The following is a 27,335-nucleotide window of genomic DNA, read 5'->3' on the forward strand; positions in this document are numbered from 1 at the left end:
GATGAGGGGGGTTCTCTCATTATTTTCAGACCTATCATTTGTGTGCGGGTATAATAAATATCACAATGCCTGGCAAATGTTGAGTGATGACTTTCTATGCCACTTTCAGTACCTTATTAATCTTCTTTCCTCTCATCAGTTGAGCAGTTTCCATGCTGTGAAACACAATGTGAAAACAGGCTCTATCACAGCTCTGTAAACATCACACATCCCTGCCATTTATACCTTAAACTGGCCGAGTTGTCACATGAATAACAGTCATTTGTGGTCTTTCTGCACAATATGGCTTACATTGAAAGAAGAGAGTCTGAGTCTGCCATACTGAGGGTTTTAGTGGCCATTCTAAAAATTGACATTTTCTTTGGCTTGATCTTCACAGTTGAACTACTGTATATCATCCCCACTTGTTTCATGGCTGACGCTTTATGCAGGACGTTTTACTGTGGTGTGATGTCTTCAATGACCCACAGGGAGGCGCTGTTGCTCCACAGCTGATTCTTGACTCCTGAAATGTCCATCAAGACATAAACACTGTAGTCAGTCAGCAATTACATTGAATATAAGAGGTACACTCTACATTCATAATATGGCCGAATCATTAGAGAACAGCTTATAGAAAATGTTCCTGTCTTGTTTTACCATTTCAGCCAGTATGCCTGCCACCAGGATTACAGGATATTTTGATTTTGAACATATGATCTGTTGAGTCCTTTTTGCTAACATTAGCACTGTCCTGTCTTCAAAATCATAACATACACATGCTATGATATGATATGCACAAAATATACAGGCCTACAAGCACTCATATAAAAAAAATATTTATTTTAATCACAAAGGCGAATATATATCCAACTGTAATCCCTGATAATTAACATATAGGCATGTACTATTAGATCCCATTTTAAACCTACATGTATTTTTTTTCATATTGCATTATATTTTTCAGTATATGCTCATAGGCTATATGTTCTTTCTGTAAAGAGGATACAGGCTACACATGGGAATGTATTATACGTTCTATTTTTGCACGTTTTGAATACTCCAATACATTCGGGTATGTGAGACTATTTGTGGGGGTTATTGGCAATATATCAACGATAAGTTTTCTCTATTACATTTTTTTTAAAAGCTTCATATTTGGTAGTCTTCAATGTAACAACATACATAAACATATATTTGTGTAACCCTAACTCACATGCATTTAATTTGTAGGAATGAAAAGTGCAGTACAATCCATCAACTAATCGATTAAGTGCTGCAGCTCTAATAATATATAGTAATAATAATCATCATCATCATCATCATCATAGTTCTATATTAGTATATTATTATTGTTGTTGTAATTATTATTATTATTATTATTATTATTATTTTAACGTAATATAATTGTTGCATCATTATAACATGAGGATGACTTTTCATTGGGCAGAGGGGAGAAATGCCGCATGCAAATGTTCACATATAAGATTAGGGAAAACAGGATGTTGCTTTCAAATTTCATTTACAAAACGGATAGAAACATATCATAGCAATTGTTTAATCTAAACAATATAACTGACAAACAAGCTGGAAACGGCACACAGTTATAAAAAATACATAACTAAGTGATGATACATAACATTAAAGTACACGATTTTTTTTGTATTAATTACTCCATTTTCGTGTGTTCTCCGCCTTTAATATTTTTTTGGGGGGAAATCGCTGTTCGGGTAATTGGGTGGTCCCTCACCAGTTACGCTGTGACTCCGATATTTCCCACGGTACCTGAACGTAGCAAGAAGAGGCAGAACAGCGGCACGGCAGCGCGCTGCCAGCATCGTTTCATACCGTCGCAGGACAGAAAGGTGTGAAAATATCGGTCCTCTTGCCAGCCTAGAAATAATACACACAGACGGCATTGTTTTGATCATGCTGTCACACTCTGAAATGGTACTATAGCTGTCTCGTTTGGTTAAATTTGTCAGTTGGGTAGCGTCAATTTAGGCGCATCGCTACGTTAGCTAGTTGATATTAGCATAGCCGTTGCTATAGTATTTTTCTATAGTGTAGGTTAGCATCAGCTAGCCTGCTGTCAAGTGAGGCGAGCTAATGTTAGCTTGCCGGTTAGCTTCTCGTGTTATCATTAAACCCAAATCTGTGATGCCGTCTAGCTAACTTATTCACTCTGATTGCGACTGTGGAAATATTATGGAAACGACACTTTTCTAGAAAGCGACGTTTAACATTGGCTGACTGTGTTGCTCCTCTTTGATCATTTGACAGCTCCGTGTCAGCGGAGTTATGGAGACGCCGGGGAGGATAGCAGCCACACCGGACGCCCTGGACTTCACGGTGGAAAACGTAGAGAAGGTGGGTTTTGTTGGATCGGTCAGTCCTCGGTCAGCAGCCAAGTCATCTTATACTGTACTAGGTTTTTTGACTAAAGAAGGGATCATGCTTTAGATGAGACAGTTGATTTGAGAAGGAAAGATGAATAGCTTTATTTGCCTTGTAGCCTCATAATATAACATTGTTTATTGTATATTTGGTGTAGAGAAATAATGCGTGTGAGTCAACGCATCTGTCCCTTTAGGATCTGTCTCTAGTGAATGGTTGATGTTTAAGAAAACAATGTTCAAATCAGGACAGAATAACAGATCTGTCCATTTATGATGTGCAGTTTATAGTCCACCAGTGATCTGTTATCTCTGTCATTGTAAAATGCTCGCCTGGATCTTGTTTTCTGAGTTGGATTGGCTGTGTGTGTGTGTGTGTGTGTGTGTGTGTGTGTGTGTGTGTGTGTGTGTGTGTGTGTGTGTGTGTGTGTGTTTGTGCGCTTGCTTGGCAGTGTTGACTGTGGCTGCCTGGTTGCTGTGATGAATCTCCCTGCTGGGTGGCCAGAGACTCCGATGTGCTGGGCTGGGTGGGGAGACAATGGGGAGGATGGCACGATAGAGAGAGAGAGAGAGAGAGGTGCTCCTGTGGAAGAGCAGAGTTGATGTGATGAGATGGATTGGGGGACGAGGAGAGGGAGGGAGGGGTGGGAGAGGGTCGATGTCTGTGACAGTGCCAGTAAAGAAAGAAGGGGGGGGGGGTTTGTTGGCGATGCGACAGATATGATTAGAGTCAGGTTTGAACCAGAGAAAGCACATTCCTGTGGGGGCAAATGGTTTGCTCTGATACTGTGGTTTCTGGTGTAATGAAGGAGGAAGAAGAATGACAAACAGTGAGCAAGGTCTTGTCTCCCTGTGGATAATCCCCTTTTTTAAAAATGCATTCATGTTTCATCTCTACAGGTGAAAATAGTGATCTGTGTGTGTGAGAGAGAGAGAGAGAGAGAGAGAGAGAGAGAGAGAGAGAGAGAGAGAGAGAGAGAGAGAGAGAGAGAGAGAAAACATTCTATTATAATTTTGTGGTGGGGAAATTGGAAAAAACAGAACATTTTCTCTTATATTGTTCACATAAACTAAAGTGATAGGAAACCCACACACCTATTGTATGTGTACTATAATTAATGTAACGTTGAGGGTCATGAATAATTTGTCATCATGTATTAAAGTCATTTTTCGTCAAAGTAACTATTACATGAAGTTATTTTCTCGGGTTTCCCACCATTTTTCTCGGCTACAATTCAAGTGAAACTGCTTGTGTCACCTCTGCCTGATTTTCAACAAGGAAATAATCTGAGCCGCATGTCAGATATAGATTCGGTATTCAGTGATTTGATTTGTTTTGATTCATACTGTAGATACAGGAAGTGTATGCCGTGGATAAATGTCAGTGTAGTGATTATTCAATAAGCAATAGGTGCATGTTTTGTTTTCAAAGATTTTTTCGGCACAGACGCCTTTGTGCATGTTTTTACCGCTGACCTTCAAACCTACTTCTTTTTAGACACTGAGAAATAGTGCAAAGCAGCCACTGAATAAGATGTGATATTTTATTAGTGATTTCTTATTTCTTCTGTCGGATATTCATTTTCAGCTCCTGTGAATGCTTTCGTCAGCATTCATTCTGCTCTAAGTGGTAGAGCACTATTATAAATTTCATTAGCTGATAAAAACATGACAAGCATCATCTGAAGTATTGTTTCCTACGAAGTCTTTGACCACTTTTGTAATTACACCGCACACGCATTTAAAAACTGACTGATTGTTCCACTAAGACTCAGCTATATTTAGAAAGCATATTTAGACTCTTAATTTTTTTTTTGGCTAGGAAGGCGTATTTATATTTAATTGGTATCAGCACAATCTTGTTCATCCACTGGAATGACAGGGAGATGATGGGTTTCTTTACAGCCTCTCCATGTGCACCTGAAAGCATCACATTAGTATCTGCGTCCGACCACCTGCTTAAAACCTTTAGAAAAATCTGAGATATTGCTTTCATCTGTAATTTTATTCCTCTTTCTGCCAAACAGGCACAGCAGCAGGTGACTGCGAATATACACACTGCCAGCACACACGTCTCGCTGTTCATCTGAGGACATCAACAGGAGGTCAAATTGCTCTTCCTATCAGTTAATAAAAGCAGCTGCAGCCGCTAAAGGATTGAAACAGAAAAGATGAGCAGTGCAGAGTCATCACTGTGGTGTAGTTTGTGCTCGTTGTAAACACGGTGGTGGAGATCATGGTTCCTGGCTCAGAATTAGTCTTTTTTTGCAATAGAAAGCCCTTTGTTCATTCGTAGGACTGTCAAACAAAGTACCGCATTGTCACTAACTTTGTGTGTATAATGAATGGGTACGTATACTGCCTTACATTTCCGCTCGACTGTAATTAGCCTCCTCTACAATCCAATCTACTATCCACTAAGCAAATGGATTTTAGAGGAAATTGGGAGCTCTGCAAACGCTGTTAAAACATTTTGCTGTTTGGATTTTGTCACTTTGCACCCCCTCCTCCCTCAGACAAACAAACACTTAAGAGAAAAAAAAAATACAGCACAGTAGAGGGTCAGTCTGGGTCGACTTCTTGCTCACAGCATTTTGACAGTGGTGGCCTCCTGTTACCATAACTATCTGTACTCACCTGGTCATCCCCACTACCCCACACACACAGGACGCTGTCCAAACGAGGCTGTCGAGGTCCATTTAGTCTCGCTTAGCTCGGAGGCTCTTGGCTTGTGATGCACTTCTGCCTCTTGTAAAACTGTGTTCGTGGAATTTTAAAAGCAGAGGACACAATCGCGCCTGCCAGCTAGTGAATTATCAAGCATAGCGGGGCGGCAGAATTTGACACTGAGAAATGGCGCACGGTGTATTGAGTAGTTTTGTGGTGGCCAGAAAGGCTATTTCAGAAAGAGGAAGAGGGATCACAATGAGTATCCGCTTATAAGCCATCCACTAATTGACAGAAATGAATAGGAGCTCAACGTGGAGCACATATCATGATCCACACATGTTTTTTTCTGTTTCTTTAGTGTTTATTTTCGTATCCTTGGTGACAGTATCACATTATATTGATTCAGTGGCTGCAATTATTCACTGCTTTGAATCGTGTGGTGGAAATGGAAACTGCATATACATAACTGAGGCTTGCTAGTTTAAAACGCTCCCGACGCAAGGGTTTTATTTTCTGTTCATGTGTGCTCAGATGTTATCGCTATTGGCAACGTGGTACTCTTAATTTCTGTCTTGGCCGCACGCTGTCGACAACCGCCCGCGCACCCTCTCGCACAAACTATTCTTCTCTGTTCCCTCATTAATCGCTGTTCCTCTGCACGTCTTTGATTCTCTCAGTTAGATCGCAGCGACACAACGGGTCGGTGGTGTGGTGGCGACGATGCCCTCTGCAGCACGGCAGCAAACCCGGCCCCTTCCCATCCCTGTCGTGACTTTGAGGGTCACACTGTGGTAGACAGATGGCACAAGAGAACCCTTTGGCAGAGAGATGCCGTCACCTGCTGTGTGTGAACACAGTGTGCAAAGTGTGTTTGTGTGTGTGTGTGTGCGTGCATTGGGACATTTCAATGAGGTTCATAAAATATTAGGGACATCCTTGTAGCATTAAACTGCCCTTTCTCAACCCCAAATACTTCTCTTTATTTAAATCTCCTCCCTTGCTATTGCTGTTAATTTTAATGTGTGCTGCTTCATCATTGTCTTTCGTGTAGTATTCTTTGCTTCACAGCTCAGATATGCACTACAGTTATTCTCCTGGGCTCGGTGCACACAAGTGTATACCAGCTACAGTAAATCCGTGGTTATGTGCGGGAGCAGATGGCAAATCTGTCTTAACTGAACCATTTTTATTTATGTTTTTATCACTTGCATCCCCTCTTCCCCTCCCTCCTCACGTTAGAAAAGGAGTGCAGAGGAGGCTAATGACCTTTGACAGTATTTGCCAAGAGCACGCCATCATCAGGTGAAGCCAGGTGGTTCATGCAGGTTGCCGCCATCTGTGGATAGAAACAATTATTTGCTTCAGCTGCGAATAAACACTGCTGTTTCCAGGGGTGTGCGCACGCCAGAGTGAGAGAGAGAGAGACAATTAATAACGGACAATCACAGCCACACGTGGCGTGATTTCTAGGAGGAGACGGCCAGTGGATCTTTTGTGAGAAGATGAAAGTGGCGAAACGCACAGACTGTTTTGTGTCTTGCGCTTTGATAATAAACCTGGGAAGGACAGACACGCTCAGATGAGCGTTGTCTGGGATTGGACGAGGAGAGGTCTGCGATCACACGACGGGCTGCAGTAATGATCTGCTGCTGCTTTGAACTTTGATATGACAGCCTCATTTACAGAGAGGGTTGAGAGCAGCTGACTAACCAAAGGCCTTCCCAAAGTGTCCGCTTTTAAGAATGAAGGCATGTAACCGTCTATAGCATGGCCACAAAGTAAAACACTAATTTTTCTCCAGATTTGTAGATGACCAGCTAAGAAAAAGACGCATTCAGATGATACCACCTGCACATACCGTACCTGCACCTATAGTTCTCTCCCTCACATATATGTACAAATGCCACCTGACTATGCGAACAAACAGCTCATTAACACCCAGGCAGCCATGTTCAGATTCTCGTACAGTAAGTGGAGACAGATAATTGCATTGCACTTTGGCAGACGGCGAGAGAGCACCACCTGAGACTTTCTGCTTCCAGCAGGCATTGACTCTATATTGATGTTCTTCTGTACAGCTGCAATCGTACGCTGTTACACATCACTGTGTCTTTATAGCATTACTCATCCTTCCCTGTCAGACAGTTTAAACTTCCTCTAATGAGGGAATGGGGAGAAATGTGGATTTTAAAAAGAAGGCTTGAGATCCGAGGGATGAAATGAAACTGGACGGGCAGTTTAGGCTGGAGGGAGGCGAAAAGAGAGACAAAAACGAGAGGGAGGAAAATAAAGAGAATGGCTGGTGGAGGAGGAATTGATGTGAGCAGGCTTCAGGGGTAAAGACAACGATCAGAAGCTCACTGAATAGATGTTTTTTTCCTGTGTTGCTTGTCAGACACTTAGTGCCTGGCTGCAAGTTGTTTTAGTTCAGTGAGCATGTGTGTGAGACAGAAAGAGAAAAAACAGGCTTTTTTTTTTTTTTTTTTGTTGTGCCTGGACGTCTCTTCTGGCACTGCCAGGATTAGAGGTGCCTGTTTAATTAATGCTCCCATTTTCCTTTTTCTTTTATTTCCCTCTCCCAAACTCATTTTTTATCTCCTTTCTCATTGGTTGCTCCTTCTTGTTCTCCCTGCACTCAAGTACTCAAATTACTCAGAGCCGTACTTCAGAAAGTGCTGTTTTCAGGTCATTGCTTTCTTCAGTGTTCAGGTTTTCGAGGTAAAATGTCTGGTATGTGTGTGTGTGTTTGTTGCCTGTTTGCAAGTGAGAAAATATGCTCTTTTCTCAAGGTAACCCGCTCTTTCCACCGAAGGCTTTAAGAACGGCATTGTCTTCTTTCAGCTGTTCTGTTATCTCTGACACCACCCACTGTTGTGAATGTGCGGCGTGTAGTAGCAAACATTTCTCACATGGACTTTGATAGTACAAAGCTGTTCAACCCCCATATAGTTCAAACATCCAAAGATTGTATGGATTGTTTTCATTTCTTTTTCCTTCTTTATTTCCAGGCCCTCCACCAGTTGTACTACGATCCCAATATAGAAAACAAGAATCTGGCCCAGAAATGGCTAATGCAGGCCCAGGTGTCCCCTCAGGCCTGGCAGTTTTGCTGGGCTCTGCTGAGCCCAGACAAGGTACAGTGTGCACAAAAACACTCACATGGACATTACAAAAAGCTTCATTTTTTTCACTCATCATTTGCATTCATCTTATTATCTTTCTTAGGTGCCAGAGATCCAGTATTTTGGTGCAAGTGCACTTCACACTAAGATCTCTCGCTACTGGTCGGACATCCCCACAGACCAGTACGAATCTCTGAAGAGCCAGCTGTTCTCCCAGATTGCTTGCTTCTCCTCCGGCTCCAAGATGGTGCTCACCCGGCTGTGTGTGGCCCTGGCCTCGCTGGCGCTCAACACCATGCCCGAGGCCTGGCCCGGCGCCGTGGCAGAGATGGTGCGGGTGTTCCAGGAGGAGGGGGGAGGGGTAGACGGGCGGGCACGCTGCCTGGCATTGCTGGAGCTACTTACCGTCTTGCCTGAGGAGTTCCAGACCAGCCGCCTGCCGCAGTACCGAAAGGGACAGGTACGTCTGCAGTAACACCTTGTCCCACTTCTGCAGGTAGTGAGGTGTTTATAGGCCTTAAACTGAGCATCATATAAAGCATCATGTTGGTATCTGTGCCGAAAACCAGATATTTTTAATACTCATTAAGCAGAGGGGCAGCATATGAGTGACACACCAGCAATTTAACCCCCGTTCTTCTCCTCTTGCCCTTAAGGTACGGGGTGCTCTGGGCCGGGAATGGGGCTCAGTGTGTCCCTTACTGCAGCAACTGCTGCGAAGAACAGACAGCCCCGGTGCGGTGAAAGCTCGCGTGCTGCGCTGCCTGTCATCCTGGGTGCTGCTGGACGTGCCCCTCAGTGAGAGTGAAGGCCTGGTGCACGACTGCTTCAGCGCCCTGCCTGACCCAGAGCTCTTCGACACAGCGGTGGAAGCGATCGTCAACGCCATCTCACAGCCTGACTCCCAAAGGTGTGTATTGTGATACGTGTCGCGAACCAAACCAAAAGGATGCGAAGGAAAGAAATATCAATACTGTGGCACGAAAGCTGGCCATGGCAATGACTGGAGGAATGACACTGGAGTGAAAGTGGAAGGTAGAGGGAAAAGAGAGGGAGGGGGAAAAAAAGAAAGCGGCGTGTTAGCCGAAGGAAAAGGAACAGACAGGGTGGGCACTGGAAGGGCATCAGGGAGGGACTGATGCAGGGCAAGTTGACAGCCAGGGGGAGGAGAGCAGCATTTCTCGGTTGGCTGGTGTTGCCATGGTTACAGAGCTGGGGAGAGATGTCATCATGCCCTGGTTGATTCAGACATGGAAGGCACCCATTACCCCTCCCCTTGAGAGAGAGAGAGAAAGGGCGGGGATGACGGGACGATGCAAAGAGAATAAAGGGTGTTAAAAGAAGGAGGAGAAGGTGTGAGAGTGCGCGAGAATAAAAGACTTCATCCTCCGTACCTCCACACCTCTTCACAGACCAGGGGAGGGGAGAGGGAGGGGTAGGACCTATGAAGTTGCTGCTGACAAGTCAGTTTAAACACACCGATGTTGTGCTGAGCAGATGGTGGGAAGACGATTTATGGCGGTGGAGTCACAGGTAGAACATCCTCAGTCTCAGCAAGTGATCCCAGGCTCCTAAACATTAGGAAGAATTAGGGTGGGATTTTCTTATTTTGGATAAATGTCCGCTCCTTTTCACTCTTTTCTGTGCTATTCCATACTGATCACTGTGTGTGTTTGTCAGGTCCACCCAAAAGTCTTAACTGTCCCATTAGTTGCGCCTCTTGAGACACATGGCCTCTGTTTTCGTCAGCACACTGTGTGATTTATTGGGTTACACTTAGCATATATATTGTGTTTGTTATGTCTGTGTTAATGTGTGGGAGAAGATCCATAAGAAGACCTGGTATAAGGTTTTTCTTACCCATCCCCTCTAGACTCAAAGCCCACCTTTTTTTATCTGTAGATTCTCTTAAATTCTTTTTTTCCCCTCCCTGTTTATTCTGTGTATTTGATCTTTTCTCCCACTCTGCCTCTGTTTCTTTGTGCTCTTCCTTTTCCCCGTTCTCTTTTCTCACCATCACCACTAAGCCCTCCTCCGTCTCTTGTTCTCTCCCTCTGTTTAAACACATTACAGTCAACTCATTTGGGGGGATGCTATTGGTCCAGCTGCATCCTGTTGCCAGGCAACCAATTTCCCCTGTCTCAGAGTGTTTCAGTAATTGCAGAGGGGATCAGAGGTGGGGAGAGGGATGAGGGGGAGGTGGGAAGGAGGGGGGGATGGAGAGGGGGGCATAAAGGAGGAGTCAGGAAGGAGGCAGAAAGTGTGCAACGGCTGGGCAGGCAGCAGGAGAGGAGAGGATGGACAACTATGATTTAGAGAACAGGAGCGGAGACTGCAGCAGACAGTCTCAGAGGAATCTCCAGAATGTCATCTCATCATCTTATGAGAGGAAACAGGAAACGCGCACACAAAACCATTCTGTCCTTTTAATCTCATCACATAAACACTAAGTCCTCTTTTCTTGAGCCAAGAGTCCATGACCTGCATCTGCAAAGCACCTTGTTAAAAATGAATGATTCTCTGAGTGCATGAGTGCACACTGCCACTCATAGGAACACAAACACACACACACACACACACACACACACACACACACACACACACACACAGACCCACACAGACACACACAGACACAGTCACTCAGAGTTAAGTGCAGTCTGTCCCTGCGTTGCTCTTACAGAGTTGCTCAGACATCCGAACAGAGGATGTAGGCCAACACAAACCAGACACACACACACACACACACACACACACACACACACACACACACACACACACACACACACACACACACACACATACACACACACACACACACAGGTAGAGCCTTATTAGATGGAGGCCAGATTCATACACAACACATCACAGAAGGGTGGAGCTGAATCAGCGTGGGCTGCTGAGTAGGGGACTTTGCTTCATAATGTAGGACCAGAGGACCTGAGGGAAATTATTATAACAAATGTTTCCAAGGATTTAACCTGCAGAGCACAGAATGCGTATTAGCATCAGTTTTGATAACGTTGATCTATAAGGGATTACGTAAGTGCTGAAACATGAAGTTGATTAATTAGTTATTTCAACAAGGCCAGAGTAGCGTTTAAAAAATCACAATACCAGTACCAATACCACTTCTCTTAAATTGATACCAAAACCCCTAGAGTCTATGTCAATCCATACCCATCATGTGAATGGAAACATTCAGTGGCATAAAATGCCACCACTCTTGACCATCCAGATGATTTCTACACAAATGCATCTTAATATGTTAAAATTGTTGAAATATGCATTAAATAGGTGTAAAGAAAACTGTAAAATTGAGTATAATATCTATTGATATGGCCAACGCTTTTGGTGATTGGCTGCAAGCAAAAACATAGACATAGTCATTTTCTAAATCTATGTACAAAAAAGATCGAATGCAGGCATAGTTTGACTGGAGAAGTTTCGATACTATTTTATTGGTGAGTACCGAAATCCAGCCTTAATATCAACAGACAGAAAATACATTTACTACAGTTTTGATCATGAGATGATTGGTTGAATAATTTAGAAAGCAAAAATGCCAAACGTTATCCAGGTCCAGCTTCTCAAATGTGAGTCCTCTTCTCTCATTCATTCATCATTCATTCATTGAATAGCTTTAGGGCTTGGACTATTGGTTGACCAAAATGTGGTTTCCTTGAACCTGAGATGGACCACCAGCCATTTTACATTTTTGGTTTTTTTACATTTTATGAATCAAACAATCTTTTTCTTGTCAGAAGTAAATTAATAATGAAACTATTTATTAGTAGCTGCCCTAAATTACATCCTTAGAGAAATACTGGGGGGGGGGGTTTGCTTTTTTCCCCCTAAATGTCGAGAAAGACACACAACCTTGCCTTGTCATTGATAAATATTCATCGACCTGAAGCCACGTCCTATTGACATTCTCCTGAAAGATGAAGCACCGCCTGCATACCACAAAACCCTCCAGGGACCAACACACACGTAATATGGTTTACATTTATAGCATTCACACATGCACATAATCTCCTCAGTGACATTCAGCCGTACACACACGCACGCCCTTCATCTCCAAATGTCACCTCTTCTCTTGCTGTCATTAAGGATGACAGGAGGATGTTGTCTGATGTTGTCACATGAGCAGATCTGAGCCTGAGAAGAGGAGTGTGCGTGTACATAGATGTGTCTGTGTAAGTTTGTGTGTCGGCAGCGTGTGTGTTGTAGCTGGAGTGAGGGAATTATAGATGGCTGAGACAGCAGGAGGAAGATAGAATAATAACTGACAGCGGCGCAGCTCGGAGCAGGAGCCTTGAATAGATTTTCTGGTCGCTGGTAGATGTGTGGGTTTTTTAGGGTGGGTGTGCTAGATCAAAGGTTGGACTGACTTGGACTGAGATTTGATTTGAAATAAACACTTGTCTTGAGAGGCAGCAATAAATATATCAACCTAGCTGTGAGCGATGTGAGTCAGTTTTATATTCACCAGTGGATGCTACTTTACCTCACTGTGCATGCTACAGGATCTTCTTCTCTTTAAATGAACTGCGCTCCTAACTGTCTGTTCTTGTGTGTGTGTGTGTGTGTGTGTGTGTGTGTGTGTGTGTGTGTGTGTGTGTGTGTGTGTGTGTGTGTGTGTGTGTGTGTGTGTGTGTGTGTGTGTGTGTGTGTGTGTGTGTGTGTAGATATGTGAACACTTTGTTGAAACTGGTTCCTCAAGTGCTGGCCCTCCAGGAGCAGCTCAGAGAGGCCGTTCAGAATGGAGACATGGAGACCTGCCACGGTATCTGCCGCATCGCCGTCACACTGGGAGAGAACCACTCAAGGTGTGTTTGTGTTTGTTACCTGTAGACCTGTATCAACAAAAATCTTTCAGTACAGTTATCTTGGCGATAATATGATTATACACAATTCAGTCATTATTTAGTCTCGAATTGCAATTCAAACATTCTGTAATTCACTTTTCATTGAAGTTGCAATAACAAAATATAAATCTGGGGACAATTTTTAAGTTAATCTTTGACACAGAAAGAGGAAAGTTCAAGTTTACCTGTGCATCAACTTCACTGGACAGCCCTCACACACCCCTCCCTCTATCAATTTCAGTTTCAATTTAATTTGGTTTTATCAGCTTGACATTGTGGATCCAACATATTGCCTCTGTCTCCCTCTCTCTCTCTCTAGGACTCTGTTGGAGCAGGTGGATCACTGGCAGAGCTTCCTGGCTTTAGTCAACATGATCATGTTTTGTACGGGTATCCCTGGCCACTACCCAGTCAACGAGACCACCAGCTCCCTTACACTAACCTTCTGGTATACATTACAAGTAAGAGAATCTTGAGTCAGTGTATTGTGACATTAAAGTGAGTTTTACAGTTAAAAACTCACCAAATGTTTTCCATCTGGGATGGTTTTTAAAAAAACTTTTTCCTCTAGCATAATATTTTCTAGCTTGTTAAACAAACCCAGAAATTAAACTTTGCACTTTGTGGTCTGGAAAGACTAGAATAGTAACTTACTGGAAACTTGCATATGTCAAAGACTATAAAAAAGATCAACATCAACTGTGTCTACACATCCTGATTGCATAAATGTGCTGCTTGTTTGCGATCTCACTCATTTAATTTCTTAGTTTGTAAGTAACTTATTATAGTGCTTGCAATGTCTTTCAGTAAATAAAATGTACTATTGATGCCCTTTGCATGTAAATACTGTGCAAGCCAGAACAGTTGCTTTTACTCTATACGGTGCATAAAAATTTTTATGTCTTGTATTTTATGTTTTTTTCCCCTCCTTGCTCGATCCTCAGGATGAAATCATGTCGTTTGAGTCGGACAAGCAGACAGTGTACCTGCAGGTGTACAGGCCAGTGTATTTCCAGTTGGTAGATGTTCTTCTGCACAAAGCCCAGTTCCCCTCTGACCAGGAGTACGCATCCTGGTCTTCAGATGAAAAAGAACAGTTTCGGATCTACAGGTCGGTGGATGTGTGCGTGTTAGCATGAGTGACCCTTTTTCTGTGTTTTCTACATACCTATTTCTGCTAGGGCTTGGCGATGTCTAGAGAATTGGCATGTGACGATGTCCACAGTGAAACATTGAGATGTCTCGTTGTTGTTGTCCATCTTCATTTTGTGGAACGACATGGAGACAGTGAAGCAGATGAAGTGAAGATAACATTTGAATTGAGTTGATGACAGCTACACTCGTTACATTACTGTCACTGCAATAGAAGCCAATAAGGATCATTTATTCATGTAATCTGTGAAAAAGATGGACATATGACGAAGGGTAAGAGGGGCAGCTTTTAAATCACAGTGTTAGAGGGCTTAGTCGATTACTGTCGACTATGGGCGACGGACGATTGCACTGTCCATCGGCCCAACCCTAATTTCTGCTACACACTGTTGTATTCAAGTGTTTTAAGTGAAGGTCTAAGGTTTTTCAGAAGAGACTCGCTGACAGGATGATCGGTCAGTAAATGAGTGTGATTTTCTCAAATAGACTCTCACTGGACTGCCGGCTGAAATGGCCAAACATGGCTGACAGTTAGATTAACAGATGAGGATCCAAGATTGCATTCCTCTAAAAATGTCTGTTTGCGCATGTCTGTCCTCCAGGGTGGATATCTCTGACACACTCATGTATGTGTATGAGATGCTCGGAGCAGAGCTGCTGAGTAACCTGTATGATAAACTAGGAAGACTGTTGACTAATGCGGAGCAGCCCACATCATGGCAGGTGGGTGAGACATACACACAGATGAGCAAAGAGAAAATGGGAACTATTTTCATTTGGTTGTTTTTTTCCCTGAATGTTTCACAGAAGCCAGTACTGAAAATGTGTCATACCAGATTTCATAAACCAGTATTTTGTTTCCTATTTTTCATTATTATCATTATAGTTATATGGTAGGTTGCATAGAGTCCACACACTCAAATCAAAATAGACCTAAAGCAAGTGGAAAGTAGTTATAAAAATATTGTATATGTACAGGATTTAAACTATTTGAAACATTTTTATATTGATTTTAGTTATTTTAACTTCATTAAGAAAAGCTTTGTAATTGCTGCAATATTGTCAATTCATGCTTATAAGTACACTGACTGCATCCTCATCCTCCAGCACACAGAAGCTTTGCTGTACGGCTTCCAGTCCATAGCAGAGACAATAGATGTGAATTACTCTGACGTCATCCCGGGCCTAATAGGACTCATCCCCCGAATCAGCATCAACAACGTCCAGTTGGCAGACACAGTGATGTTCACTATAGGTGAGACAAATGCAGTTATCACAGTGGAAGCGGAAGTTAAAGATGACATGATACAAAAAAAACTCAACAAAGTAACTGTTGTTTTCCTACCAGGCGCTCTGGCTGAGTGGTTGGCAGACCACCCAGTGATGCTCAGCAGTGTCCTGCCCTTGGTGCTACAGGCTTTAGGGAACCCAGACCTCTCTATTTCCTCTGTCTCTACACTCAAGAAAATCTGTAGGGAGTGCAAATATGACCTGCCTCCCTACGCAACCAACATAGTAGCTGTCTCTCAGGTACGTGCATACATAATTGCACAACTTTTTTTTTCAGTTGAGAGCCAGTTAAATTTTTTTCTACTTGTAACACTTGAATGTTGCAGCCTTTTGTAAGGTTCCTGCTTTCCCAAAATAACATTTACGATTAAAATCACTTCATTTGGATCATTTTCCTGTTACTTTTCATTGCTAAATGGGGTCGTTTTTGTAGTGCTGTCAAAATAGAAGAATTACTCTAACCCTCTTTTTTTTCCTCAAGGAGGTGCTTATAAAGCAGATCCACAAGGTCAGTGTGTGTCCTCTGCCGTTTTCTCTCTCTCTCACTGTGTGTCTTGACTCAGTTCATAGATGACATTTAAATAAGGAACACAGACGTAATGTGTTTGCAGCCCTTAGTCTAAGCTTGACGTGTATGTGTTGTGAAAAAATCTCTTTTTTTATATCAGTACAGAACTATTTACTGCGTGATTAACCTGCAACTAAACCTACATTGTCTCCTCTGACAGACAAGTCAGTGTATGTGGCTGATGCAGGCTCTCGGCTTCCTGCTCTCCGCTCTCCCTGTGGAAGACATCTTGAGAAACCTTCACTCTCTTATCACCCCGTACATTCAGCAACTCGAGAAACTAGCGGACGAAACGGTGCGTACGCAGACCAACATGTAGCAGTACACACACACACACACTCACACACACAGGCATGGTTGGACTCCGCCCAATAGGAACAGGCCTCGAGTCTGTGTGGTGTCACTGCAGTGGAACATTTCTCCACGGGACCAGATTGGATTTGACCCTGCACCATGGGCTAGTGACTCATGTGGAAGTAGCTAAGACACACATTTTCATGCAAACACACACACCACAACAAGAGAAGAAGAAGAAAAAAAATTGAGTTCAGCAAATTAAAGTGCAGACACAAACACTTACTTTACTGGTCATGCTTTCACACATGTATGCCCACAGTTGTGCAGAAGATGACTGAGTTTAAATGTCAGGTCTAAGAGATTGTATTTTCAGACTGGATAGTATAAATGGTACAAATATGGAGCTGTCATTAATCTAAAAATACACACTTTGCTTCTCAGCATTTCTCCTGATTCCTTGTTCCACCATCAGAAAAGTCCTCGGGTGGGATGAGCAGAGATGTCAGCTCAGATGAAGCATTTCATTCCTTTCTGTCTGTCCCTGTCTCACCTTCCACACAGTGCATGCACACACACACACACACACACACACAGAGTCACGCGCTTATCCATTCTCTCTGACTTCCTCGCTCTCTTATTGGTTTCTGCCAAGCTTCTGATGTCTCGGCATTACATCAGACTAGGAAATCAGGTGCTGTGTGTGGAGCAGGACAAATAGTGGCACCTAGTGGGCAGACCCTCAGGTTTACATGAATGACCGTGATGTCTCATGGGGCTGACTGCATTAAAATTGATGGAGTGACTCTCATTGTTGGGATGTGTACACTTATTATTGTATGATAAGGTGTTGTACAGTGAAAGCATTAACATTGTGACGGCAGTTAATGTCAAAGGAGATATTACAGATGTGGCTGTTAAAGGGTGTGGCAGGCATCTTCGTCCTCTTCATAGTCTTTTCGCTCTGTCACATCACCATGGAGACAGAGCAGTGATTAAACACTGCTTGTCGAAACCCTAATTAGTGATTTTACCTGGGGGAGGTGTGTGTGTGAGTGTGTGTCTGCCTCTCACTGAGAGAGAGAGCTCAAATGAGAAAGAGCCTTTACTTTCCATCTGTCACAACACAGACACACCTGCCTCTACTGTGACTGACTAGGACTGAAATGAATTATCATTTTTAAAATGATCAATAAATGTAAGTAATAATTATGTAATTAAGTAATATATTCACTGACAGGATGCCCGATGTTGACAAATGCCCCAATTATGTCTTAGAATTGCTTACTTAGTCTAACCAGCAGACAACAAGAGTCTCTGCAGTGCTTTGTACTAAGTGCTAATGTCAGCATGCTAGCATGCAAACAATGATGGTGCAAACATGCTGATATTAAGCAGGTATAATGTTAATTATGTTTTAGCATGATAATGTATGCTAATGCTAATTAGGACAAAAAACAAAGCTCAGAGGATTTTCATTAGTCTTGCAAGTATTTAGTGATAAACAAAAGTATTTAACAAGTTGTTTTTTTTTGGATTTTTGAATTGTTGCTTGTACTGTTCAGGAGTAAAATGTTGGTAGCTTTTGTGTTACTAAATGAACTTGATGAGCAGTGGGTTGTTTACTAGCACATTTTCAGTATATCAATATGAAAGCAGCTTTTCTTATCTGCGTTTTTGTCTCTTTTTTTCTTCCCCCAGCCTAATCCCTCCAATAAGTTAGCAATCATCCACATCTTGGGACTGCTGTCCAACCTGTTCACTACGCTGGACATCAGCAAGCAGGATGATGAGTCAGCGGATGGCTCGGCACCACCTGTCAAAACAGCCCCACCCCCACCTGGACCAAACCCAGTCAGTCACCACACATCATCATCACCACTGTCATTAGTATGGTTGGATGACTGGACAAATACAGAATGATCAATGAAAGGCTTAATCTATGAATGATACTGTAAATGTTGGCCAATGTAAACTTCACTTAAAGGATTTTTAATCCAGTACATTGCAGTTCAGTAGCTGTAAAAGGCACATGGTGCTTGCAGCTATATGAGCTCAACTCCCCCCACTACATCCACCACTGAATGCATCGGCTATAGCTGGTTTGAGGGTTGAGGGTGGCCAACAGGAAAAAAATTTGCCCTGTCACTCAACCATAGTAATTTTGCTAATAGGCATGCACCCATGTGTAAATGCTATCATGTAATGCTGCTGCTTGTTTATGACTTTGCTTTCTGTTCATTCTATATTTTCATGCAGTTTATTTGTGTTTCAGGTTGTCGTGGTTTTGCAACAAGTGTTTGCTCTCATACAGACAGTACTCAGCAAGTGGCTCAACGATTCGCAGGTTGTAGAGGTAAGTCATCAGCATGTGCAGCTGCATACTGTCAGACCACTGCTTTAGTCAGAAATTGGTCCACTTTAATCAGATGTGACATTTCAGTGAGACTGATTTCATGTTGTTCCTCAGGCGGTCTGCGCTATCTTTGAGAAGTCTGTGAAGACTCTGCTGCATGACTTTGCTCCCATGGTGTCTCAGCTCAGTGAGATGCTCGGGCAGATGTACAGTACAATTCCCCAGGCCTCGGCCCTTGACCTCACAAGACAGGTACACACTCATGCATGTGCACACACACCCAAAAACACTCATTAATATTCTTCCTTTAATAATTAAGAGTTACATGCAAAGAGATGTTTGAGTTTTGTCGGAAAGGGCTGTTTATGAGCTAATAAACCACACACCAGTGAGTCCAAGGTTAATGAGGAGACAGTGTAAGTTTGTAAAATTTCATCCACAGCTTCAGTCTGTATTCAGGTCCACACTCTCAAGCATGATGAAGAATAAAACTCATTTAAAAGATAATAAGTCTTTAAGACTTTAATCTAAATTTACTTTCAAAGTCGACATAATTAAATAATAAATAGCAGTTTTGTATCATCCTCACTGCTTTGGATTATAAGCACTCACTGATATTTTAGTGATCATCACATCAAGTAAATTTACATAAACCCAAGTAGTCTGATTGTTTTTATTTTATTCTTTATCTTTTTCTAAATGCCCTCGTTTATTTAATCAATGTAGGGAATCCAGTTAACACTGGTAGAATTCTGCTGGAGAAACTGGATTTCTTGGCCATTAATGTGTAGTTTTACATTAAGTATTTCTGTGGCAGCAGTGCGGAGGGCTGAGACCATTACTCATAGTGTTGGGTTTTTGTATCTAAATCAATTCAATCTAACTGAAACTGAAAGTCTAAATGACTATGTTTCCACAGCTGCAAAGTAGATTATTTGTAAAATCTGACACATTTGCACAGTAATAAAAACTGTGCTCTCACTATAGAGCTTGTTTCCTCACTGTGCCATCAGCCCAAGAAAGGAAAAAATAACTCTGCATTGTCATATATCACAAATACACTCAAAACATGCCAGCCTTGGTTCAAAATAATGTTGTGTGGGGGAAAAACCTGAATACTAACTAGCTGTACGTAAACACAGGTTTTACAGACATTCGGCGGTTTCTCTTCCAATAACCTGCTTTCTTGTGTGCAAGTAAACACAGTGACTGTCTGATGTGACGTCTCGTTGTTTCAGATGGTGCATATCTTTGCCAGCCAGACAGACCACTTCCCACCCATCAAGGCTCTGTTTGAGCTGGTTACCTCGGTAACATTGTCCATCTTCCAACAAGGTAGGGGGTACGGCCGGGGCGGGACTGTGAATACTGTGAAATGCATCTGTTCAATTCTGTGGTAAATGTGTCTGATCATGTTTGATTTCACAGGGTCCAGTACTGTTTCTTGTTGTAACAGAGGAGGAAAAAAATGAAATTTGTAACAATAAAATAAATATTTGATGTGTTATGGTGACATATACACCCATTTCTTTTTTGGAATAGCTCGGAACCTCTGACATAATGCTACATTTCAAGACCAATAAACAGCTCAGCACAAGGGCCACAACTAGGCAAATGACAACAAGTCAGAGGTCGTTGTACTCTGTGTAAACAGTCAACCTTTAAACTTTGCTCTTCCTGTCTGTTCAACGTGTTGATCATTTTATCAATGCAGACTTGTGTTGGCACTGCACTGATCATTGATTAAATCATTTTCAGAGCATTATGGTTTGCTTTAAACTGATCAACAAGTGATCCACAATGCAATGTTTTCTGTATTGATCTGCCAGGTCTTTGTTTACTCTGTTTTTTAATTATTTATTACACCTTTATGAAGTTGTAGATGAATATACTATTTCAGTGTTTGGGCTGCATGAAAATTCCTTTTCTATTCTAAACTGTTCAAAGACAATTTCTCATGTGTGTGGCACCTGAGCCAGACTTCTGATTTTCTCAACATAAAACGTTCATCAATGAGATGGAATAATTTCATTTACTAAACATGGCTTAGGGTTCTTGTGCCAGCTCTGTCTGCCTTTCCCCTTCCCTTTGTGTTGTCCTTTTTTTCTTCTCCTCCTTTTCCTGCTTTGACTGGTTACTTAATGGCTGCCTCTCCTCCTGCCTCCTAAACTTTTTCTTTTCTGAGCAGGTGCCCTTCAGTAGACAGTATCAATACAGGATACAGTCACAACACAGAGACCACTAGTTTATTCAGTTGGCTGACATATAACATGACAGGGCTGGCCAGCTCAATACGACTGCAGCCACTGCTGTGCTAGGATTAGAGTTGGGCCCTCCATCACAGCCCTCTGAATAAGCCCTGTATTCTCTCAAGGGGTTGTGTGTGTGTGTGTGTTTGTGGATGAGGGCTGGAGGGGGGTATTGAGCAGGAAACTTGTTTGGAGTCTGGGAACAGCTAAAGCTGGGCGCTCACTACAGACGTTTTCTTCTGTTTCATTACAAGTTTGCTGTTGGAGTCCTTCCAACATCAATCTTGACCCATCGGAGAAAAGCATGTTTGAAAGTCAAGAATCTCAAAGCAGATTCTTCAGTCCACAAGCTTCTACAGGAATCGTGTGTTTAAATGTGCATCATTTGCAATCTGTCGTATTTAAAAAAAAAAAAAAAAGTCTTGTAGTCTGTGTCCAGCATAAGGGAGGTATAGATATCAAAACTTATCTTGAACTTTGAGTGTGATTTCATACTGATGGTTATGGGTTCACCTTTGAAACAAAGGGGATCTTACTGACCAGCTCTGAACGGACCCTTGACAGTAACCTCCTCCCCCGAGGCACTTGTTAAAATCTGAGTGTTGCTTGTCATTTGATCATCATGAAGATGCCACTGGTGCTTCAGGGAAGGAGGTAAAAAAAAAAAGGGGGTTCGTTCAGGTTCGGTGCCCCTTTCCCTCCAAACTGTAACAGTAACAGAGGTGCCTCCTGGGTTCCCACTCCAAACCCACTTTTGTTTTTTTAGGTTTGTTCTTTTTCTCTCGTTACTTCTTTCTTTTTTTCTCTCCAAACAGACCCATGTCTTTGTCTTCTGCCTGTTTTTTGTTTTTGGTTGGTCTGTTCTTCCAAGACTCTGCCAAAGCTTCATATGCCCCCCCTTCTCCCCTTCGTTCCTTACTCACGTGTGAATTATTTCAATGAAATATTTTTGAGTTCTCTTTTATTTCCACATGACTGTTGAATCTATTCAGTTGCTGTTTGTATATTATTCTTATTCTCTTATGATTTCTTAAGTTTCATCTTTATTATATTTTAGGACCCAGGGATCATCCTGATATTGTTGATTCATTTATGCAACTCCAAGCTCAGGTGTGTTTTTGGTTTCTTATTTCATTCACTTTGGGTTTCTCTCTCTCTTTCTCTCTTTTTCTGATTTCTCCCTCTCTGTCCTCTTCTCCCTCCTTACCTCTTTCTGTTCTTTGTTACCGGACCTTGCGGCATCACATAGGCGAGGCAGTGGAATGAAACATGAGGGGAATGTTTGAGAAAGACACCCCCGTCTCTCCTCAAACGCTCTTGAGTCTAACAGTCACCTCACGTACAGTAGGATTTTCATTTTACCTACTGACAGCCCCGTAATCCGTTTCTGATATGCTCTTTAAAGTATACACAACAGTCCTTATCTTGTATGTTTACCATCATTACCTATAATACTCTCACTGTGTTGATTTAATTAACTGATTATAGTATAGACCGGCAGAGATCCTGAACAGCCTCCAAAATGCTACTCGGCCTGAAAGACACAGTGTCACCATTTTTATGTTATTTTTTCAGTATTTAACGACAGTCTGTAAAGATGCTGTCACAGTTCGGTGTAAACCTTGTTTTTCTAAAGTCGTCTCAGTAGCCAAGAAAGACCAAAAAAGCAGCAAAAGGTCTTATTTTGAGCTAGTTGCCATTTAATAGGCTCTTAAAAGATTTTGTAAACACAATATGACAAGAAATACTCATAACTCACAGAAGACTAGTAATTTCAATAAATCATCACATTGATTTATTACATATTCTACTTGCTGCTTGGAAAACTGAAAAAACATAGCTCTAAAAAAGTGGCCGTGCTGTATAATGCATGACAATCTACTATTTAATGCACTTACATTTGACTAAATCTTTTCCCCTCTATTCCGTAAAGTCAACATCAGGGCACATTTGCTCCCTGAAAAAAACATCAACGCTCTCAGAGTTGTAGATTAAATATTTTAGTTGATGCAGAGCTCTTTGGAGGATGATGCAACAGCGTCAGTATTAGCGTTGTGCTCCCAGGTGACTGGTTAGTCTCCGAGCCCAGTCCTCCTCTGATGTCATTCCAGCCCAGAGCCAATCAAAGCCCAAATGAATTAATATTCAACTAATATTAATCAGCACAGACAAATTGGCTGATGGCTCTTCTGTTTTATATTTTTGTCTTCTGTCTTCATTCTTCTTCCTTTTGTTTTCTATCTTCGGATAGATCTGACCTTCATCTCTCTCCCTCTCTCCCTCTCTCCTCTCCCCTCTCCTCCATCCTGAATGAGTTCATTATTACGAGATGAGTTGTGTTTCTCTTTATCTGCACATGTTAATTACTTACACACTTCTGTTGCATATTCAATCCAGTCAACCGAAAACAAGGAAAAGTAATGTTTCAAATACAATTGATTTCAAGAGACAAAGCCAAAAACCATCATTGCCTTTAGTTTGACCTAAGTTTCCAATGATTTTCAAAGTTTGATTTTTTGCAATTTGTTTGTTATACCTGCTGAGTTCTGCATTGGAGGATCTCTGTATGAGTTTAGATAGTTTTTCTTAAACAGACGGAGACAGCACTATAGCCTGGTAGGCTGATCTGTTCTCAGTCCTGTGTTGCTGTCAGATCCGGCTACCAGGCTGAGCGGGTATTGTTGATAGCAGTATTTTGAAGGAGCTTATGCAGTGGAATGTGGTGCAGCAGTGCCGATTGGGTCGGTCCAACAGAAACATACTCAGTGTAATGCCTTTATTTGCCTCTTAGGCCCTCAAACGGAAGCCCGATTTGTTCTTGTCTGAGAGTCTTGACGTGAAAGCAGTATTCCACTGTGGTAAGTTTGCACAGCGTTCACACACCCCTACACACTGCAGTGGGAGTTTTGCTGCAGTGCCTGCGAAATATTTGCCTGTCAGTACAAAGTACAAACTGTAAATTTTTGACACCGTCCTTCAATAGTTTGTTTATATTTCTGTCTTTCTGTCCCACTTCTAGGAGTTTTGTCACTCAAATTTCCCGAAGCTCCGACAGTCAAGTCAACATGCTTGTTCTTTGTGAGCGCATACATACACACAGACAACTTGAAACTTTGCAAGAATACACATGTTTATTAATGAGTCACTTGGCTTCCATGTTGCTGACTGTCTGTGTTTCTGCCGTAGACTGAATTGTTACCCCACTGCTCAGATGTGCCTCCGTTGGCCAGGGTGGTGCAGGAGGATGGCAAATTGCTGATCCAGGCCGTACTGGAGGTGAGAAGAACCATTTTGCATGTCACACCACAGAAAAAAACGCTGTTTCACTTCTGGTGCAATTTTTTTCCCTCTGATATTGTAATTAAGGCCTTGTCGTAAAATCTCTCCTCCGCACTCTCTCCAGGGCATCGGGGGCGGGGCATCTCGGAGCCTGATGGACCAGTTCGCCGAAGTGCTTTTCTCTCTGAACAAGAACTGCTTTTCTCTGCTGGCTGTGTGGTTGAAGGAGGCGCTTCAGCCACCAGGGTTCCCATCAACACGGGTCACAACTGAACAGAAAGACAATTTTTCTCAGCAGATACTCAGGTAACCCCACTGGACATTTTCACCCAGGAAAAACATTTGGATAGTTGCATGGTTTTATATTTTCTGCATTTAAGCGCACATGTTCTGTACATTTGTTTTGTTTGTTTAATAGCAAATGAATCAACCACATGATTAGTGTCATATGCTTCATAGTAGTTTCATGTCCCCCTCTCTCATGTAGAGAACGAGTGAACAAGAGGAGGGTGAAGGACATAGTGAAGGAGTTCACACTACTGTGCAGAGGGCTCCATGGTACAGAGTACGCCGCTGAATACTGAAACTCTACCCTTGAACTCTGACCTAACCGTGACCTCTGCCCTCAGTGCAAAACAGACGAACCCACAAACAACACAGTTCTCACAAACCCCATCAGAGAAGATATCATGAAATGATTGTAATGATAACCCGCCCCACCGCAGGACAAGACATGGAACCATTCCAGCACAGACCTGCCATCGGATTAATGGACAAACATTCAATCCCCAGTGGCTTCAGGGAGGCAGTCCTCTCTGCTTCCATTTTTTTTGTTTGTTCTGAGATTGATTGTTTCTCTCTTCTTCCTCTCCTCTCTCCTCCTCTTATTTAAAGGTCTTAAAGGAAGAGTTTGAGCAGCGTTCCCAGCATGCTGCATCACGCGTCCTCCTATCTCTGTCTTGTTCTGCCTTTCTAGATCTTCCTGTGGCTCCTAGGTTGTTTTCTGGTGATTAGCATCGATATGAAATGGTAGTGGTATCGTACGTAGCTACTTGACATTATTTTTCAAAATAAATCAAATTAATTATATATATATGTATATGTATACACATATAGAAAGACGGAGGTTGTCAGTCCTGCTGCTGCTAATGGGAAGAGAGGAGGACCAATGTCAGGGGGAGGATTCTGCAGGAAAAATGACATTAATTCAATAACCTTACTCCAACTCATGCCCCCTGTGATCTCTGCATTTGCCAAATTATCATGAAATGTTTCGTGAATTTGTCCTTTTTTTTGTTCTATATGCCTTTTTGGGGGGTATGAGTGGAGAAGGACAACCGAACACCACATAACCTGACTAAAAACAGTCTGCTCTCTTACCCAGCCCTCTTTGAATAGGGCTGTACCTCATGTACATACAGTCCCACCCAGTCATACTGCAGTCTCCTCTGGTTATGGAAAGCATTGAATGCAGTGGTCCCTAAGGTGAAGCAGGACTGCCCAGAGCGACGGCTGGAGGGGAAAGGGAATTATAGTAGCTGGCAGTGAGAAAGGGGCACAGGATGGACACTGAGAAGGGAACTGAGTGTTCGGAGGGATTAATAATCCTGACGTTGGACTGCTTAGTCACTGTAATCGTGCAAAAATATTAATCAAGTTGTGCATATTAACAGTTATTGCTGAACACTTCTGTGTATTTGAGTGTGTGCGCGTGTTCATACCTGTATGTATGAGAGGTTGTGTGTGCACAGATGTATCTTTTTTTCCACATGTTCAGTGCACTTATATTGGACCTACAGTACACATGCATAATTTCCTCCTATCTTTTACACAAAGAGCCCGTTCATTTCTTCACACCACACTCATTCAGACTACTCTTTGCTTAATGACTGACCAGGCACGTCCAGTACCTCACCTCTGCTGCTCACTGGCAATTTCACCTATCTACTAAACCTGCTCATCATCTGTAATGACCGGTCAGTGATAATCATTGACCAGACTTATCTACTTACCTGTCAGTTATTGATCTCTCAGACTGCACACCAACTAGCCTATTGCTCTTAACAAAACGCTTGTGAACAAGCCACCCAAATCCTTTCATCCATCTGAGTCACTGCCTTGGAGATGACCAAGAAGGATTAGAGAGCTCACTAACAACACCTAAGATCTCTGAGAAAGTTATTGGATCAAGAACAAGCACCGGCATTCTGTGCTCATCCATCACGCTAGAGACATTATTGGTGAAGTGATGTGACGGCTGTAAAATACACTGTCTAGTAAATAAGCAGGATCAGTTGACATCTAATAACACTCAGCATCGAAATGTACTCTGTGGTCTCTGATAAAACTTAATCTCAGTCTAATCCTTCTGTCTTATCCGAGGTGCCTGCAGACATGTAGCATGTATGTGTTTTGTGGGGGGTTTCGGGGTTTCAGGGGACAAACATATTCAGTGCGTGAGATACTGAAAGACATTATTTAAGCCGGGAATTAGCTCTGGAGCGAGCTGTCTGGCCTTTTGAGTCTGATTTGAACTGTGAATGACAGGACGTTCAACACTGATCCTTGATCTGTATTGTGGTCTCGTTCTGATGGGGGAAAAACTAAAACAATGTTTGTCACAGTTTAAAGAAAGAGTAGTAGGCGGATGATGGGAGGGGGGAATGAAATGTACATTGTTTTTGTACCTTGGCTTTAATTTATTAAATATATCTAAGACTGCAGCTCCTGACTTGTCTTTGTTTGGGAGTGATTGTTCTTTTCTGTTATTCTAACAGTTCAATCAAAGCCTCACAGTCTGAATATCCTGCAGATATTTTTCCCAGATCGCTGAAACAATAAGACAAGAAGTACCTGTGTAGATCAAAGTTCAGTTAGATATCTAATAGTAATATCTTTATTTACCTTTAATTGCTTCAATTTTTTTTTAAGTTTAGCCTTATCCAGACAGCTTATTGAGAACATTTCTAGTTGGTAAGTAAAGTCAGTCTTAAAAGAATGTGAAATTTCACTGTCAGTGTCATAAAACTACCTGGTCATAATCCAGAACACCCTGCCCTACCCTAAGAAACCAAAAAACAAACTATTTTAAACCTTTTGATTATTTAGATAT

The 27,335-nt window shown here is 42.2% G+C and overlaps 1 protein-coding gene across 2 annotated transcripts; it reads left to right on the forward strand.

Moving 5' to 3' along the window:
* Positions 1-1,803: 1,803 nt before the first annotated feature.
* LOC133984935 (importin-13-like) lies at positions 1,804-26,921 on the forward strand. 2 transcript variants are annotated; one of them, XM_062424453.1, is made up of 23 exons: positions 1,804-1,929; positions 2,263-2,349; positions 8,054-8,179; positions 8,271-8,627; positions 8,824-9,077; positions 12,856-12,996; positions 13,355-13,496; positions 13,980-14,146; positions 14,790-14,910; positions 15,295-15,442; positions 15,536-15,717; positions 15,959-15,985; positions 16,206-16,340; positions 18,041-18,193; positions 18,615-18,695; positions 18,810-18,947; positions 19,934-20,030; positions 22,002-22,054; positions 23,736-23,802; positions 23,964-24,022; positions 24,131-24,220; positions 24,348-24,529; positions 24,711-26,921. In XM_062424453.1, the coding sequence occupies exons 1-23, from the start codon at positions 1,909-1,911 to the stop codon at positions 24,805-24,807; spliced, it is 2,925 nt and encodes a 974-aa protein (XP_062280437.1). In that variant the 5' UTR covers positions 1,804-1,908; the 3' UTR covers positions 24,808-26,921. The 2 variants fall into 2 exon arrangements, with proteins under 2 accessions (XP_062280437.1, XP_062280438.1); XM_062424454.1 differs by having other exon boundaries at positions 1,805-1,844.
* Positions 26,922-27,335: the final 414 nt, after the last annotated feature.

Source organism: Scomber scombrus, chromosome 8 (genome assembly GCF_963691925.1).
Source record: "Scomber scombrus chromosome 8, fScoSco1.1, whole genome shotgun sequence".
In the NCBI taxonomy this organism is placed as follows: Eukaryota; Metazoa; Chordata; class Actinopteri; order Scombriformes; family Scombridae; genus Scomber; species Scomber scombrus.